Source organism: Aspergillus homomorphus, assembly GCF_003184865.1.
Source record: "Aspergillus homomorphus CBS 101889 unplaced genomic scaffold BO97scaffold_5, whole genome shotgun sequence".
Lineage (NCBI taxonomy): Eukaryota > Fungi > Ascomycota > Eurotiomycetes > Eurotiales > Aspergillaceae > Aspergillus > Aspergillus homomorphus.
In genome coordinates, this window is record NW_020291891.1 from 1,009,988 (window position 1) to 1,023,617 (window position 13,630).

General features: G+C 51.2%; 7 protein-coding genes across 7 annotated transcripts; 3 read left to right on the forward strand and 4 right to left on the reverse strand.

The window, feature by feature from the left end:
- Window positions 1–120: 120 nt before the first annotated feature.
- On the forward strand, window positions 121–1,308 carry BO97DRAFT_363452 (uncharacterized protein; the record flags this gene model as incomplete). The annotated part of the gene is made up of 4 exons (XM_025692502.1): window positions 121–194; window positions 252–726; window positions 784–960; window positions 1,030–1,308. Coding segments are annotated over exons 1-4 (951 nt in total), but the record flags the coding sequence as incomplete, so codon positions are not given.
- A 183-nt stretch (window positions 1,309–1,491) lies between these two features.
- Window positions 1,492–2,989, reverse strand: BO97DRAFT_363455 (mitochondrial 54S ribosomal mL50 protein). Its single transcript, XM_025692503.1, has 3 exons — window positions 2,528–2,989; window positions 1,966–2,410; window positions 1,492–1,876 (listed from the first exon to the last, which is right to left on the reverse strand). The coding sequence occupies exons 1-3, from the start codon at window positions 2,968–2,970 to the stop codon at window positions 1,601–1,603; spliced, it is 1,164 nt and encodes a 387-aa protein (XP_025554802.1). The 5' UTR covers window positions 2,971–2,989; the 3' UTR covers window positions 1,492–1,600.
- Window positions 2,990–3,187: 198 nt separating this feature from the next.
- On the reverse strand, window positions 3,188–4,718 carry BO97DRAFT_403603 (thiolase family protein). The gene has a single exon (XM_025694778.1). It carries the CDS (start codon window positions 4,537–4,539, stop codon window positions 3,298–3,300), a length of 1,242 nt encoding a protein of 413 aa, XP_025554803.1. The 5' UTR covers window positions 4,540–4,718; the 3' UTR covers window positions 3,188–3,297.
- Window positions 4,719–5,031: 313 nt separating this feature from the next.
- On the reverse strand, window positions 5,032–6,497 carry BO97DRAFT_441029 (uncharacterized protein). Its single transcript, XM_025698129.1, has 2 exons — window positions 6,159–6,497; window positions 5,032–6,100 (listed from the first exon to the last, which is right to left on the reverse strand). Exons 1-2 carry the CDS (start codon window positions 6,234–6,236, stop codon window positions 5,315–5,317), a joined length of 864 nt encoding a protein of 287 aa, XP_025554804.1. The 5' UTR covers window positions 6,237–6,497; the 3' UTR covers window positions 5,032–5,314.
- Window positions 6,498–6,812: 315 nt separating this feature from the next.
- Window positions 6,813–8,267, forward strand: BO97DRAFT_441030 (short-chain dehydrogenase/reductase). The gene is made up of 2 exons (XM_025698130.1): window positions 6,813–7,262; window positions 7,327–8,267. The coding sequence occupies exons 1-2, from the start codon at window positions 7,046–7,048 to the stop codon at window positions 7,944–7,946; spliced, it is 837 nt and encodes a 278-aa protein (XP_025554805.1). The 5' UTR covers window positions 6,813–7,045; the 3' UTR covers window positions 7,947–8,267.
- A 1,711-nt stretch (window positions 8,268–9,978) lies between these two features.
- Window positions 9,979–11,899, forward strand: BO97DRAFT_363463 (3-deoxy-7-phosphoheptulonate synthase). Its single transcript, XM_025692504.1, has 3 exons — window positions 9,979–10,292; window positions 10,357–10,412; window positions 10,528–11,899. The coding sequence occupies exons 1-3, from the start codon at window positions 10,250–10,252 to the stop codon at window positions 11,536–11,538; spliced, it is 1,110 nt and encodes a 369-aa protein (XP_025554806.1). The 5' UTR covers window positions 9,979–10,249; the 3' UTR covers window positions 11,539–11,899.
- Window positions 11,900–11,953: 54 nt separating this feature from the next.
- Window positions 11,954–13,618, reverse strand: BO97DRAFT_403607 (cytochrome c oxidase assembly protein COX14). The gene is made up of 2 exons (XM_025694779.1): window positions 12,981–13,618; window positions 11,954–12,817 (listed from the first exon to the last, which is right to left on the reverse strand). The coding sequence occupies exons 1-2, from the start codon at window positions 13,285–13,287 to the stop codon at window positions 12,339–12,341; spliced, it is 786 nt and encodes a 261-aa protein (XP_025554807.1). The 5' UTR covers window positions 13,288–13,618; the 3' UTR covers window positions 11,954–12,338.
- Between the last annotated feature and the right edge of the window lie 12 nt (window positions 13,619–13,630).

Genomic DNA, 13,630 nt, shown 5'->3' on the forward strand with positions numbered 1-13,630 from the left:
AGCTGTTGATAACATCTACATCGAGCGAGCAATCTGGGGACGCCCAGGATCGCTTAGTCATTCGCTTATCACCGCAATCAGCCCGGACTGAAAGTGGCGACCGGCCCGCCAGCGACCATCGTTCTACAGCACGCCTGATGGGGTTTGCCCTTTTCTATCTTATTGTGTACGAAAATGGGTAATGATGGTGGAAGGTAGGCGATTGGTTCTCTGCTTTCGTGGTTCGCAAAGCAGCTAACTCCTACATCTAGTATCCCCACTCGCCGCGAGCTCGTCCGCGAAGCCGCTCGGAATCCCAGCACGGCGCAACTGAAAGAAACACAGCGCGAACTACAAGAACATTTCTGGAGCACATGTCCGCTCTCACATAAACAGCTAATGCGACCTATTGTCTCCGACTGCGTTGGAAATCTGTTCAACAAGGACTCCGTCTTGAGATATCTACTTCCGGGCGATGATGCGGAGGGTATTAGCTCGAAAGTCGATTGCGACGAGTTCCTCTGTGGCCGAGTGAAGAGCCTTCGTGACGTGGTGGAGTTGAAGTTCGAAGTCGACACCGAGCACGGTGGACACCCATCTGGGAAACACGAGAAGCGTGAAGGCTGGATATGTCCGGTCACTGCTAAGCAATTGGGCCCGAATGTCAAGTCCGTCTATCTTGTTCCTTGCGGGCATGTGTTCTCCGAGGAAGCAATCCGTCAGCTGAAGGAGGATAAGTGCTTACAGGTACGTTAGGCCTTTCGAATCCCCAATCTTGCAGTCCGTTAACATGCATCCACGTAGTGCGACGAGCCTTACACAAGTGAGAACGTGATCTTCATACTCCCAACAAAAGAGTCGGATAAACAACAGCTGCTCGAGCGGGCCCAGAAACTTACCGGACAAGGTTTAACACATTCTTTGAAAAAGGTGCCTGGCTCCAAGAAACGGAAGAAGCACGCCAATGGCGACGATGATGCTGTCGCCACTATTCCCGCTACCGCCGCTACCGAGTCAGATGCCGCTACTGGAAAAGAATCCAAGCTAGAGTCATCGTCAGCCTTGCGAATGAGGGGACAATCAGCTACTGCTAGCCGCAGCAACACATCCACGCCTGTTCAAAATGCTCCAAGTGGGATAAAAAATGCAGCTACTGCCATGTTAACTGCCCGAGTCCTCGATGAGGAGAATGAGAAGAAGAGGCGGCGCAAGCTGATGGGAAATAGTGACAATCTAAGCAGTCTTTTCACAAAGGAGTCTGGTAAAGATGCAATGTCGAAGAATACTGACTTCATGACCCGAGGCTTCACTCTACCCGCGAATTCCAGGCACTCATCTTAACTTTCTTCTCTTGCCTATTGCCTCTTGCTTTCTTGCTCGACCGATTATGTCACAGAAACGGCGTTTCAAGGTTAGGTTTAGGCGTGAATATGGGTCCAATCAGAATTTAGCTTATGGCCTCGATTTGTTCCAAAGATAGATTTGAATATGTATTGTATACTCATGATCAAACCGACAAAACATTGATTCCTATTGTACAACAAGGATTTCACAAGTAACATGCTACAAGAACTAGAGACTAAACCTCAGAGCCATATTTCGGGCCCTCTATCCCAGGAATTTATTCCAGAAGACCTCTAGCGCGAAGCTCGGCTTCAATGAGCTTCTTTCGGCCCAAATCCTCATCCCTGTCTGACCTCTTCTGCCTCTTAGCGAAAACCTTGACATTGGGCGCTTTCTTGTACTGCTGGTTCTTGGCAAGGTAATCAGCCAGCTTCTTAGGCTTGGACTTCATGATTTGCTGAACGTAGGTAACGGCTTCCTGAACGGTGGTAATCGATTGAGCCGCAGGATCGGGAAAGAAGTGGCCAGTCAGCTGGGAGAATCTCTTCAAGAACTAGAATTGAATATGAGTTAGTGACTCCTTGGAGATGAAAACGACCATGAGGGATGGAGAAAAGGGGGGCGGGAGGCAATGGAACTGACAGCGAACTTCGTGGCCGGATCGTTCAACGACAGAGACAAGTGACCATTATCCCGTGGTTTCTGATAGCCACAAAAGGCGAGTTTGCTTTGCTCCGTGTCAAGGTCCTCTGTCAACTCGTCCAGAGGCTCTTCCGTTTCTTCAACTTGCTCCGTCGCTTCTACCGTTTCAGCAGCCTCTTCGGCACCAATCTGCTTAAAGATATAGACAAGCGCCTCCTCTGCCTGCTTGTTGGGGTATTCTAGTGCCTCACTCCACTGCCCGTTCGAGGAGGGTACAATCTTGGTCTTCCAGATCATCTTGAAGATCAACTTATCATGCTCCACAACCTCACAGATACTCGTCAAGGGCTTTCCCAGTTTGTGCATGAGGCAGAGTTCGACGACAGCCTGGTGAGCGGCAAGTGAGAGTAGTTCCTTCTTGGTGATCTTCTTCGGGACTTGGAACCTATTTTGAGAGGAAATTATCAGACAATTTCCTTGGCTCGACGAAGGACTATGGAAGAGTTTCGCTCCCGAAATCGAAACAAGTGGGATCGCCAAAAAAAACCGAAGGACCACTTACGACTCGTATACGTCGGCCGGCGCAGGAGGAAGATCAGACCACCGTCCAAGATGACCAACGCGATCGAGGCCATCCCATGTCGTCGCCGGCTCGTAGTCAGCGGAGGCAGGTACAGCGTCCTCGGAGGCAGCGGCGTCAATCGCTTGAGAAGCTTCAGGTGTCTCTGCTTCCTCTATAACCTGAGCTCCCTTATTTTTGAATCTTCGCTCCAACGCACCCTCCCCACCATAAGGATCCTTCAAACCGGGGGGATTATCGGTGCCCCAGATCTTGCGGCGCACCTTCTCGGTCAGCGAGTTCGCGTTAGAGGCGTTGCGCAGGAATTGGCGTGTGACAATCGGACGGGGACGCGCTGCGTGCCTGCAGACTGAGCAGACATAAAGGGTTCGGGCCCCTTGGATAGGGGGCACCTCCAAGTTCAACAATCGCACCGAAGGACGCATGTCTGCAGCGTTGCGGGTTTGCTATCGGGGACTCAACGGGCAGTCTTGGGAAAAGTTTCAAGGCCTCCGGCCACTCGGTCACGTGAGTCAGACCACCGGGCTTGGCGCTTGAGAGGCAGAAATCCGTGCCGAACCTGAATAATCGAGTATAAGGAATTCTACAATGGTTTGATAACAAGGATCTAGGAGAGAAGAATTTATGGAAAAGTAATGCTTCGTAAATTGTAAATATATATACATGCGTCTACGCTGATATCATGAAAATCCAACTTGCTGCAAGCAAATTTAAATGTACAGAAAAGAAGTCCTCGCCTCTTTTCTTCATCTTTACTCCCGAATAAACATGCCAGCCATGCCCATACCGGTTCCGATGCACATGCTCACGACACCGATGTCCTGACCGGTACGCTCAAGCTCAGGCAGGAGGGTTGCCAGCTGTCTGGCACCAGTGGCACCCAGTGGGTGACCAATGGCAATAGCACCACCCTTAGGATTGACCTTGGCCTCGTCAATTCCAAGCTTCCGAATAGAGTACAGGGCCTGTGAGGCGAAAGCCTCGTTGATTTCCCAGATGTTGACGTCGGAAACACTCATGTCCAGCATCTGCAAAAGCTTAGGGATGGCAACGGCAGGGCCAACGCCCATCTCATCGGGAGCGCAGCCGGCTACAGCAGACGCCACCCAGCGGGCCCTGATAGAAGAGGTCAGACCGAGCTCAGTAGCTGTAGAACGGCGCATCAGCAGGGCAGCGGCAGCACCGTCGCTGACCTGGGAACTGTTTCCAGCAGTGCTAGCGCCATCAGCGGAAAAGGCGGGCTTCAAGCTGGCCATCTTCTCAACCGAGAGATTGTGACGAATTCCATCGTCTTTGGAGACGGTGATCTCCGTGGGAGCAGCATCGGGGTGCTCAGGATCGTAGGAATGAGTCTTCACGGGAACAATTTCTGAGTCAAATAGACCCGCATTCTGGGCCGCAGCGGCCTTCTTGTGCGACTCGGCGGCGAAAGCATCCTGGTCTGCCCTGGAGACTCCGTAGCGGGATGCAACATTCTCGGAGGTAATACCCATCGGCATGATACAGTCTCGAGCGTCCTTCGAGTGCGAATCCTTGAGGTCAGACCAGAGGATAGTGGGAATAGCACGAGAGCCGTAGTTACGAGTCATGGACTCCATTCCACCACCGACACCGACGTTGATAGCGCCGGCACGTATTCCGTTGGCAATAGTGGAGATAGCAGCCAGACCGGACGAGCATTGTCTGTTAATGGTATGAAAAGAGACGGAATTAGGAAAACCAGCGTGGATCTGAGCCATACGGCCGGCTTTGGCACCACCGAGCTCCTGGAGAACGGAACCGATGGCGACGTCGTCAATGAGGGCCGGGTCAAGATTCGGGTTTGCCTCGAGAGTGGCACGAAGCACGCTAGCAAGAAGCTCTTCGGGATAAGCATCCTTGAAGCCACCCTTCTTCGCACGGGTCACGGGTGTACGGAGAGAAGAAAGAATGACAATGTCATTGGGTGACTTCTGGAGGACCTGGCGCAGGCCCCGGGGAATTGGAGAAGCCATTTGTGATGGTTAAAAGGACGAGTCTGAGATTATCCTGGATGGAAGAAAAGAAACGAGGGTCAAAGGATAGGTAGACGGAAAGATCGCAGCTCGTGCCTCATTCCCGACAAAAACTGGGGAGCGGTAGCATACTTATTATTGACGAGAAACAGCCATGGGAGGAAATTCCGGGGCTCGGGATCCATTGTTGGGTGGACAAGCCGTTCTGGAGCAGCCACCGAATTGCCGGCAGTGAAGATCGGCTAAGCGGACAGCCGCGGGGAAAGGCGGAGGAGAGAGATCTGAGGTTCTGATTAAGTTACGGCAATGCCTTGCCGAAGGAGGAGTATCATTCAAATGACCCGCTACTAATATAGCTCATGCACCATGAATTCTTTGCGGATTAAATTTGTCTGCGAAGAGATTGGCACTGTATGGCCCTTCTTCAACATGCGATCTTTTTCTGCGTTTTGCCTTATTTCCCAACATCCACAGTCCGATGGCAAACAGTCCCTTCCGTTCGTCGGATACGGATGATTATGTCAGCGTCATCGGAACATGGAGTCGGAAGAGAACGTCCGTGCGTAGTAAGTACAGTAGGTCAAGTTTAACATATAGTTACTGAAATCCATGGTAGTAACACTCTGCATGAAACCGCAAGTTAGGTTGGCCCTCTGACGCCTGACGATTGATATCATAAGTACAGCTGCAGCCTGTTGGTCCCTACCCACCGCAACCCGCACGCGTCAAACTGTGGTCATTGAACGCAGCGTTGACCGAAGAATATCATCCCAAATCAACTGCGTATAATATGGCTGTAGTGGCCTGGGACCTTACGGCGACATTTGTCACAATCGGAACGATAGCCCATAGAGAATGCGACCTTTTTTGAGCTGGTTCCAGCCGCTGTCATGAACCCTCGCGAGGGATCTAGATCGCGCATGTTTGTGAGCATAGCACCTGTCATTCCCAAAGGGGGGGACGCCGGGCGCGATGCGGTATATGTCATCTCCGCATCGCTGACAGAATCTTTGCTATTGATCATCATGGCATCGCCATCACTGACTGGGCTCGGGAGACGCTGATCGCGCCACCAAGCTGTATTGCGGTCATTGTAGAGGTCATCCAGCGCATCGCGACGTCCGCTATATGTGCTACTTTGAGGTATCAAAGGCTCTGTGTTATAAATTGCAAAGGGATACGTTTCATGCGCGAGATGTAACGTCTGTTGCTCGCTTATGGTGAGCGAGCGGTATACAACGCTAGGGGGAATCGGTGATTGTTGTGAGCGGTCGTTGCAGCTCTCGTCAATCAAGCCTACACCGAGATCGTTGCAGTTGTCGACATCCATTTCCGTGCTCATCCGAGCAGCTGAAAGCACTGAATTGGCCTCTTGGTCCCATGGCTCTGACATATATTCGCCAATGTTTGCATCAAGCTGGGCATGATCATTATCATCCTCTGAGGACTCCGCTGGGGTCAAAGTTGACACGCCAACTCGTGGCGCAATCTGATCACGTTTTGAGCATGACACACTGCTGATTGTATGAGGAGAGACACGTAGAGGTAGTGAGCGGTGCTTCTGTTAAGTAATAGTGAGCACCGAATCACGGCTTTTTGGCTGACTTAAGTTGGCGTACCTTCTTTTCATGAATCGGGATTCCCTCGGGTTCCTGCTCCTCCTTCTCTCGTGGGCGTTTGGGGGTATATGTAAACATCTCTAAGTTGGGAGCAGTATTGTGAAAGAGCTAGCTGTGAAGCTTTCAAATAAAGTGACTCCACCCACTCGAATGTGGAAATGGCAAGATGAACAGTGACCGGGACCCCCCTGTTTTTATAAAGAGATGGAAGTTTGGTACATTGGAAGATGCACTCCAGTTGCCCGAGCAAATGCAAGAGCTAAATTAAGGCGCAGTTAAGAAACATATGTTTGGATGCTCATTTTACCGGTTGAGGAAGATTATGATTGACTGAAAACGTATCCAAACCCGGGGTAGAAACACAAACCCGAAGCTCAGTCCACCAGGCAGTGGAAAGTCCAGAACTGGATCGATTGTGGCCTCAGGCAACTTACCAGGCAATCATCCAATGAGATCTAGTGTGATATTTTCATTGCTTACTCCGACCACGGCGCGCCACAGTGGCTGATTGCAGACTTGGCACAAACTATTGATTACCCAGTTACCGTTTGTGACGTATGTAAGATCGCATGTAATTGACTGAGTCGTAAATGTCATCAGACGGCCGCACACCTAGAGGAGTACTACAACAGGACAGTAGGTAGATCAGGGCTGGAAATTTTGCACCAGCTGATACCATAAGTTTCAAGGGGCAATGTCCTCTCTCATGGAATTCGCTGGTCGGGGTATCAGTGACGTCACCCAATGCGGTAGTTAACGGTAGCTCCGTCCGGGGTCGAATTTTGAGTATTCCAGTGCGTTGAGAGTGTCTCGTATGGGGGTAGTTTGACTCAGCTCCTATCTCGATACCTTACAGCACTACCTCAGAGAAGCTTATACGCGACGGAATGCTCCCTTCCACGAATGGGTTTGCCCTCGTGGCTCCTGCCTCTAAAGGCCTGGGATTCGCTTTCGCCCAACAGCTGCTGTCTCACACGAGATTACCCGTTATCGCGACTGCGCGGAGGAATTGTGAGGGAGTTCGAGATAGACTTCTCGAAGCTGTTAAGGATGATTCGGGCAGCATGAAAGAGCGGCTAAGGGTACTTCGTGTGGACGTGACTGGTATGAAAGCTTACTAGTCCGACCTCAAACTCTCTCCTTGTCCTGTGACTGAACAATATACTAGACGAAGCGATGATTCATGCTATGACCTCGTATATTCGACGGGAATACCCAGAGGCTGCTCTCCGTATAGCCATCACCGTTCCTGGTATCTTACATGTCGAGAAATCACCACAGCAAATCGATGCTGCCAGCGCCCTTGATAGCTTCAGGGTCAATGCTCTCGGTCCCATGCTCTTAATGAAGCACCTGGCACCTTTTTTGCCTACCAAATCGTCGAAGCCTTTCCCGGTAAACTCGCAATCTCAGGGAGGGGAGAGTCATGTTTGGAATCTCCCATCACATGCCATATACGCAATGATGGCAGCACGTGTTGGTTCAATCTCCGACAACGCAACTGGAGGCTGGTACTCGTATCGCGCCAGCAAGGCATCCGTCTTCCAGTTGGCGAAGACTTTTGACTTGTACCTACGCACTCGGAGTAATGAACGGGCTCTAGCGGTAGCGATGCATCCAGGTACCGTCCAGACAGACTTCACGAAAGATTACTGGGACGGGCGAAAGATGTTGCACCCATTCGATTCTGCTAATAGGCTGCTCCAGTTCCTGTTTGCGATGAGTCCCGCCAATAGTGATGGACGGGGTCGATGTTGGGATTGGAAAGGCGAGGAGGTCCTTCCATGAACGATGACGAGAGCCATTTACCGCCGTCTATCCATGCATGAATGCGGTTATCATCCGATCGTAGATCGCATATTCTGTTTGGCTATATTCAGCATCCCAGAAGGATAGTTAAATGATGGTCAAGGTACTTGTTCGCTGTTCGTTCGTGCAATGGATTTACAAGACTTGATTGCACCAGGGTCGGAAAGGAAGATAAATGAGGTAGACAGACTATTGATTCTTAGCTCGAGAAACTGAAAGGCAGTGGGTGACCCACAAGGACATGGAGACAGCGAACACTATTGGGAACAAATCATTCTGCTGCCTCAGAATTCAAACCCCAACTCAACAAATTGATTCTTGTTGCTCAATGAGATGTATCCACTCGGCCAGGGATAGAACATGCAGGATTGGCCGCTTTTTACTGCTTCTGGGAGAAGCGTTCTTCCCCTCCTCTCCGGCAAAACGCTTACACGCGGGCGAGTCCGAAAACACTACTCCGGCCCCAGTAAATGCGCACCACAGCCCTCATCCTTCCCATCCTTCCCTCTCGTAAACGCGCACTTCTCAAATCCCAGACGAAAAGGAGCTTTCCCGGCCAAGATAGCTCCTTCTTCTTGACCCACTGATCTGATTCTACTCGCTAGCAGCATCTGCAATTCGATTCATTCGACCGCCTCTCGGCTCCAGCCCACCCAGTAGGAAGCTTATTCCCTAACCCCTGGTTCCTCTGGTTGTCAGTCGCATGTGGAGGATATGCGGCCGTTAAACTATCCCCAGGTCCACACGGAACCTGCCGTCGTGGACCGCTTGGTAGGTCTCGCGTATAGGTAATTTCAAAGCATCTGTATTTGTGTCTCTGTGACTGAGCGAGCCAGCTCAGCCTCGACCTTGCAGACCTTCCCTGAGATAGGGTCGACCCCAGGATCACCATCGACAACCCTGGACGCTGATTGTCGGCTTGCGCGCCGCGACTTGTCCGGCACATCCGGCATGGTCTAACAGTGGAGGTCTATACGGCTTATGTGTGTCGGATCTTCAGAATTGCGTGAGACTGCTTAAGAGCTGCGAGAATAGGGAAAAGAGGGCGGGGGGTCTCCAATATCCATCTACTTGCTAAGTGTTGCCAGTGATCTGGGTGATTGAATATTATGGCCTCGAATACACCTTGCTGCCCAGCATTATAGGCTTATGACGTCTCCGAAATGGGTCAAGTGGCCGGCCTCGAATGAGAATATGATTTCCTCGAGTAAACATTCCAATGTTTGGGGATACCAGCGATGTCCTGCATTGCCTCCGAGACAAGCTCTCCAGCTTTTGGTCCAGATCATCAACTCCACTTGGGCTCCGATGTACTCCCTACTTGACTTGCAGTATGAACTGACAGGGAAGTGCACTAAGGCCGACAGGATGCGGTCTAGCGGTGAGAACACATCATGCTCAAAGGCAGCATGGAGATAGAACGCGGATTACAACCACCAGAACAATCCTTGGAATTTTTAGTGTCTGGGCTCGTGCTTGATCAGCCCCTACGGTGTCACCATCGGCAGTTGGCAGTCAATTTTTTGTATGCATGGAGGTCCACCCATGGGCGCATATGCATGCATACGAACCTGACCGCAATACAAAGGACGTCACCTCTGTTTACGAGGCAATGGGCTGCAGCAAGTCGGAATGTATTCTAGCTTTGCGAAGCCTATGCGAAACAGTCCGGAGTCCGGAGTCCTCTGACAATAGCCTCAAATTGTACTACCCGCCCTCGCTTCGGCAGTTCGAACCAACGGAGAAGGAAAGAGTCAGTCAGCATAAGACAATAACTACCACAACATGAGAGGAAGGTCAGTCAGTGAAAGGGAGAATGAGAAGACAGACAAAGCTGGCGAAAAGGTGGAGGAGAGGCACGGGCTGTATTGGTTACCAACAATACCGTATGATACCCCTGCCATACTAACTTTAATCACGGCTCCTAATTTTGTATTGTGTGAATCAGTCCGATCGCGGGGCCCACTTCATTGGGAAGGAGCGCGCTGATGACTGGACACTAACTATCATTTCCATCCCATCTTCCTCCGTCCATTATCTTCGAAAGAATGAGAACAAAATTCCTCCTCCCTCCTCCTCCTTCTCCTCTCACGTCACTCACTCACCCAATTCTCACCTCTCGCTAGCTTGACCTCTCCAATTGCTCTATAAAACAAATAGCTCGTTCCTTCCCGAGCTCTACTCTCACTGTTATTCATTCATTGTTCGATTACCCCTCCTTGGTGTAAAGCAAGCAATCAACCCATATCCTCAGCACACCGCGCGTTTTTCATTTTGCAATAATGCCTTTGATCAGCACGACGGAAATCAGCGAGGACACTCGTGGTGGGTATATATTGATATCCAAGTGTGTCAGAAGTCGCTCTTCGCTAATAATATCTCCTCCCAGTCCTAGGATATGATCCCCTTCTCTCCCCCCAGTTTCTGCAGACCGAGATCCCTGCTGTGAGTCATACCAGTACCGCATCACTTCCTCAGGCACAGTGGGTCCCATTCTCACACCACGATGCCTTTCATTCTGCATCAATTCATTAATTCATGGTATTGACTACTGTCTTAGCCTGCCCGCGCACTAGAGGCTGTCCGCGCCGGCCGCAACCAGGCCATTGAGATTATTGAGCAGCGAGATGACCGTCTTCTCGTGGTTGTCGGCCCTTGCTCCATCCACGACCCTGAGACGGCTCTGGAGTATGCTCGTCGTCTCAAGGAGCTCTCTGAGAAGCTCTCTGGTGATCTCTGTGTGATCATGCGTGCCTACCTTGAGAAGCCTCGCACCACTGTCGGCTGGAAGGGATTGATCAACGATCCCGATATTGATGAAACCTACAACATCAACAAGGGTCTTCGTGTCTCCCGTCGTCTCTATGCGGATCTGACCAGCATGGGCTTGCCTATTGCCAGTGAGATGTTAGATACCATCTCCCCCCAGTACCTTGCCGATCTTATTTCTCTCGGAGCTATTGGTGCCCGTACTACCGAGTCCCAGCTGCACCGTGAGCTCGCCTCTGGCCTTAGTTTCCCTATCGGCTACAAGAACGGTACTGACGGCAACCTGACCGTGGCTATTGACGCTATTGGTGCCGCCGCCCACCCCCACCGCTTTTTGGGTGTCACCAAGCAGGGTCTGGCTGCCATCACCAAGACCTCCGGTAACGAGCACGGTTTTGTTATTCTCCGTGGAGGTAACAAGGGCACCAACTACGACCGTGAAAGCATCAAGGCTGCTCGCGAGGCCCTGCGTGGCAAGAAGCAGCGCGAAGTCGTCATGGTTGACTGCTCTCACGGAAACTCCAACAAGAACCATCGCAACCAGCCCTTGGTCGCAAAGGAAGTCGGTGATCAGCTCCGTGAGGGTCAGGATGCTATTGTTGGTGTCATGATCGAGTCGAACATCAACGAAGGCAACCAGAAGGTGCCCCCGGAGGGTCCCTCCGGCTTGCGTAAAGGTGTTAGTATCACGGATGCTTGCATCGATTGGGAAACGACTGTTACTGTCCTGGAAGACTTGGCCGATGCCGTTCGTGCCAGACGTACTGCTAAGGCCAAGGGCACCACTGGTTCTTCTCAATAAGCCATGCGAATGAGTCAACAATTCAGGCGTGATCGGTTCCCTTTCGTTTCATTCAAAACGATTCTATTTAGATACCATAGCCAGGGCGCTCTTATTTTCCCTGTTCCTAATTCGGCGACGATAATGATTTTGTTTATCTATCCATATTCTTTTCATTTTCATTCATCCATCTACTTGTCCACATATCAAGTGCTGTGAGCTCTTAGCCTCTGGCATCTTGATTTTAGGGTCTTGGTTCACGGCGGTATCAAAAAAAAAAGTTTGGCACAATCATCTTGCTTCCTTGACGTTTGTTCGGGGGTTTTTCAATGGAGCCGGTACTTCGCAGACAAAATGAAATCTGCAGACTGACTAATGGAATGGAATCTCCAATTTGACACAAGCAGCTCGCTAGAGGTGTCGGATTACCCTCGTAATCCGCAAATGAATGACTACCATTGTAGTTGGGTCATGATCAAGAAAATAGAAATATATGTATATGTACATCAATATGACACAAGCCCGCAATTGAATTGCGTAGACCTCGCAGACTAAACAACAGCACATGAAATAATACATCTCGTAGCGCGCGCGCACATTCACACACCCAAGAAGAACAAAAACAAAACTAAACTAAAGCAAGATACGCCACAAACCCCAGATGTGGTAGAAGAGAGGAAGGAAGAGACGACAAGATGCCATGCAAGACAGGAAACGAGGATGAGGGAAGTAGCTGCGACTGGACGGTGACGAGGAACCTATATTCTCTTTTCGTAACCCAAATTTTCTATATGCTTTCCTTGATCTTCAATTTTGTCGGTTCACCGCCCAGCGAACCAGCTCTTCCAGCTTCGCGTCGTTTGCTTGGCAGCATCCTCGGCATTCGCCGCTAAAGTATCCAGCTGACCCTGCTGTGCAGGAACGAAAGTCTCACCCGACGCCTTCGCGGTGTTGATAGCTTCCAAGACGCGAGGCTTGTCGTCCGCCACCAGGCTCTCCGGGATGGGGTTGGGGTTTGCCTCGACGGGGGTCTCGTCCGCCTTCAAGCCCCCAAACAGGTACTGCTTTGCCTTGTTCCATGGACGCTGCTGCCGCTCCTCTTCCTTCTTCCGCTGGTAGATCTCGGCGATCTTCTCGTTCTTCAGCAACTCCAATTGTTCCGATGTGGCGGTTCCCTGAACGTAGGCCACCTTGGCGTCATGGAGAGTCTGCAGCTCCTTTTCAATCCACAGTGCCCGCTGACGGCGGTTATATAAAGAGAGAGATACGATGGAGTAGACTGTGAGGGCTCCGCAAACACCTGTTCGAGTATGTGGTCAGCCGCCTGACAATCTTCATCGCGGGGTGGGGGCAGTGCGGCCAAAAGGTTGCTTGCTACCCTCCCCCCCAACCTTAAATGTATGCGTCATGCCGGAACCCTTGTCCGAGTGCACAATTGAGCAAGGAAAGACGGTTCAACATACCCGATGCCGCAATGAGTGTATAGACCATGGTCTTGTGGGCCTTGTTTGCGACCCGACGGCCGAGGTCGATCATTTGATCCACGCGCGACGTTGACTGGGCTAATCGGGCAGCACGGGCTTGTGCTCGCAACCGCTCGACCTTCTCCTTGGGAGTCTCGGGTCTACCCCCGGATTGTCCACCCTGTTGCTGTTGAGCCGCATTGGCCATGAAGCTGGGGAGCTTGTAGGGAGTCGCGGAACCAGGCTTGGAGTGGGCATAGGGCCCCGTGGCTGTGAATCGGGTCGCGTCGGCGGCGGATCGGGACATAATGTTCGAATATCGATAGAGTATCGCTAGTGATTAAGGAGAAAGAAGAGACAGAAGGGGGGTAATGGGAAGAAGGGGGGAAGGAGGCGACCGGATGCGCGTGAGATGGATGGATGATGGTATGACCTCAAGTTGGACTCTGAATTTCGCGTGCTTGTCGGTAGCGGTGAGGGGGGGAATCGACCAAAACAAATATTGGATATCGACAAGCAGATATCAAATGAAGGCCTTCCTACGGCAGCCAAGGCCCTGGAGACAGAGTGCAGATCGTGGAGTTGACGAAGCTTCGCTGGGACCGGGGAAATTTTCAGTGGAGGAGGAAACGGGAAAGTCGATGGATGGA

What these genes read in the sequence shown, in the direction of transcription:
- BO97DRAFT_363455 (XM_025692503.1), bottom strand. Translation starts at nt 2,970, where the DNA reads ATGCGTCCTTCGGTGCGATTGTTGAACTTGGAGGTGCCCCCTATCCAA. An exon ending in CCGGCCGACGTATACGAGTC is followed by an intron (nt 2,411 to 2,527) that starts GTAAGTGGTCCT and finishes CTCTCAAAATAG; the next exon opens with GTTCCAAGTCCCGAAGAAGA. An exon ending in ATCCGGCCACGAAGTTCGCT is followed by an intron (nt 1,877 to 1,965) that starts GTCAGTTCCATT and finishes ATTCAATTCTAG; the next exon opens with TTCTTGAAGAGATTCTCCCA.
- BO97DRAFT_441029 (XM_025698129.1), bottom strand. Translation starts at nt 6,236, where the DNA reads ATGTTTACATATACCCCCAAACGCCCACGAGAGAAGGAGGAGCAGGAA. An exon ending in TCCCGATTCATGAAAAGAAG is followed by an intron (nt 6,101 to 6,158) that starts GTACGCCAACTT and finishes ATTACTTAACAG; the next exon opens with AAGCACCGCTCACTACCTCT.
- BO97DRAFT_441030 (XM_025698130.1), top strand. Translation starts at nt 7,046, where the DNA reads ATGCTCCCTTCCACGAATGGGTTTGCCCTCGTGGCTCCTGCCTCTAAA. An exon ending in ACTTCGTGTGGACGTGACTG is followed by an intron (nt 7,263 to 7,326) that starts GTATGAAAGCTT and finishes ACAATATACTAG; the next exon opens with ACGAAGCGATGATTCATGCT.
- BO97DRAFT_363463 (XM_025692504.1), top strand. Translation starts at nt 10,250, where the DNA reads ATGCCTTTGATCAGCACGACGGAAATCAGCGAGGACACTCGTG. An exon ending in AATCAGCGAGGACACTCGTG is followed by an intron (nt 10,293 to 10,356) that starts GTGGGTATATAT and finishes ATCTCCTCCCAG; the next exon opens with TCCTAGGATATGATCCCCTT. An exon ending in TGCAGACCGAGATCCCTGCT is followed by an intron (nt 10,413 to 10,527) that starts GTGAGTCATACC and finishes CTACTGTCTTAG; the next exon opens with CCTGCCCGCGCACTAGAGGC.
- BO97DRAFT_403603 (XM_025694778.1), bottom strand. Translation starts at nt 4,539, where the DNA reads ATGGCTTCTCCAATTCCCCGGGGCCTGCGCCAGGTCCTCCAGAAGTCA.
- BO97DRAFT_403607 (XM_025694779.1), bottom strand. Translation starts at nt 13,287, where the DNA reads ATGTCCCGATCCGCCGCCGACGCGACCCGATTCACAGCCACGGGGCCC. An exon ending in TACACTCATTGCGGCATCGG is followed by an intron (nt 12,818 to 12,980) that starts GTATGTTGAACC and finishes ATACTCGAACAG; the next exon opens with GTGTTTGCGGAGCCCTCACA.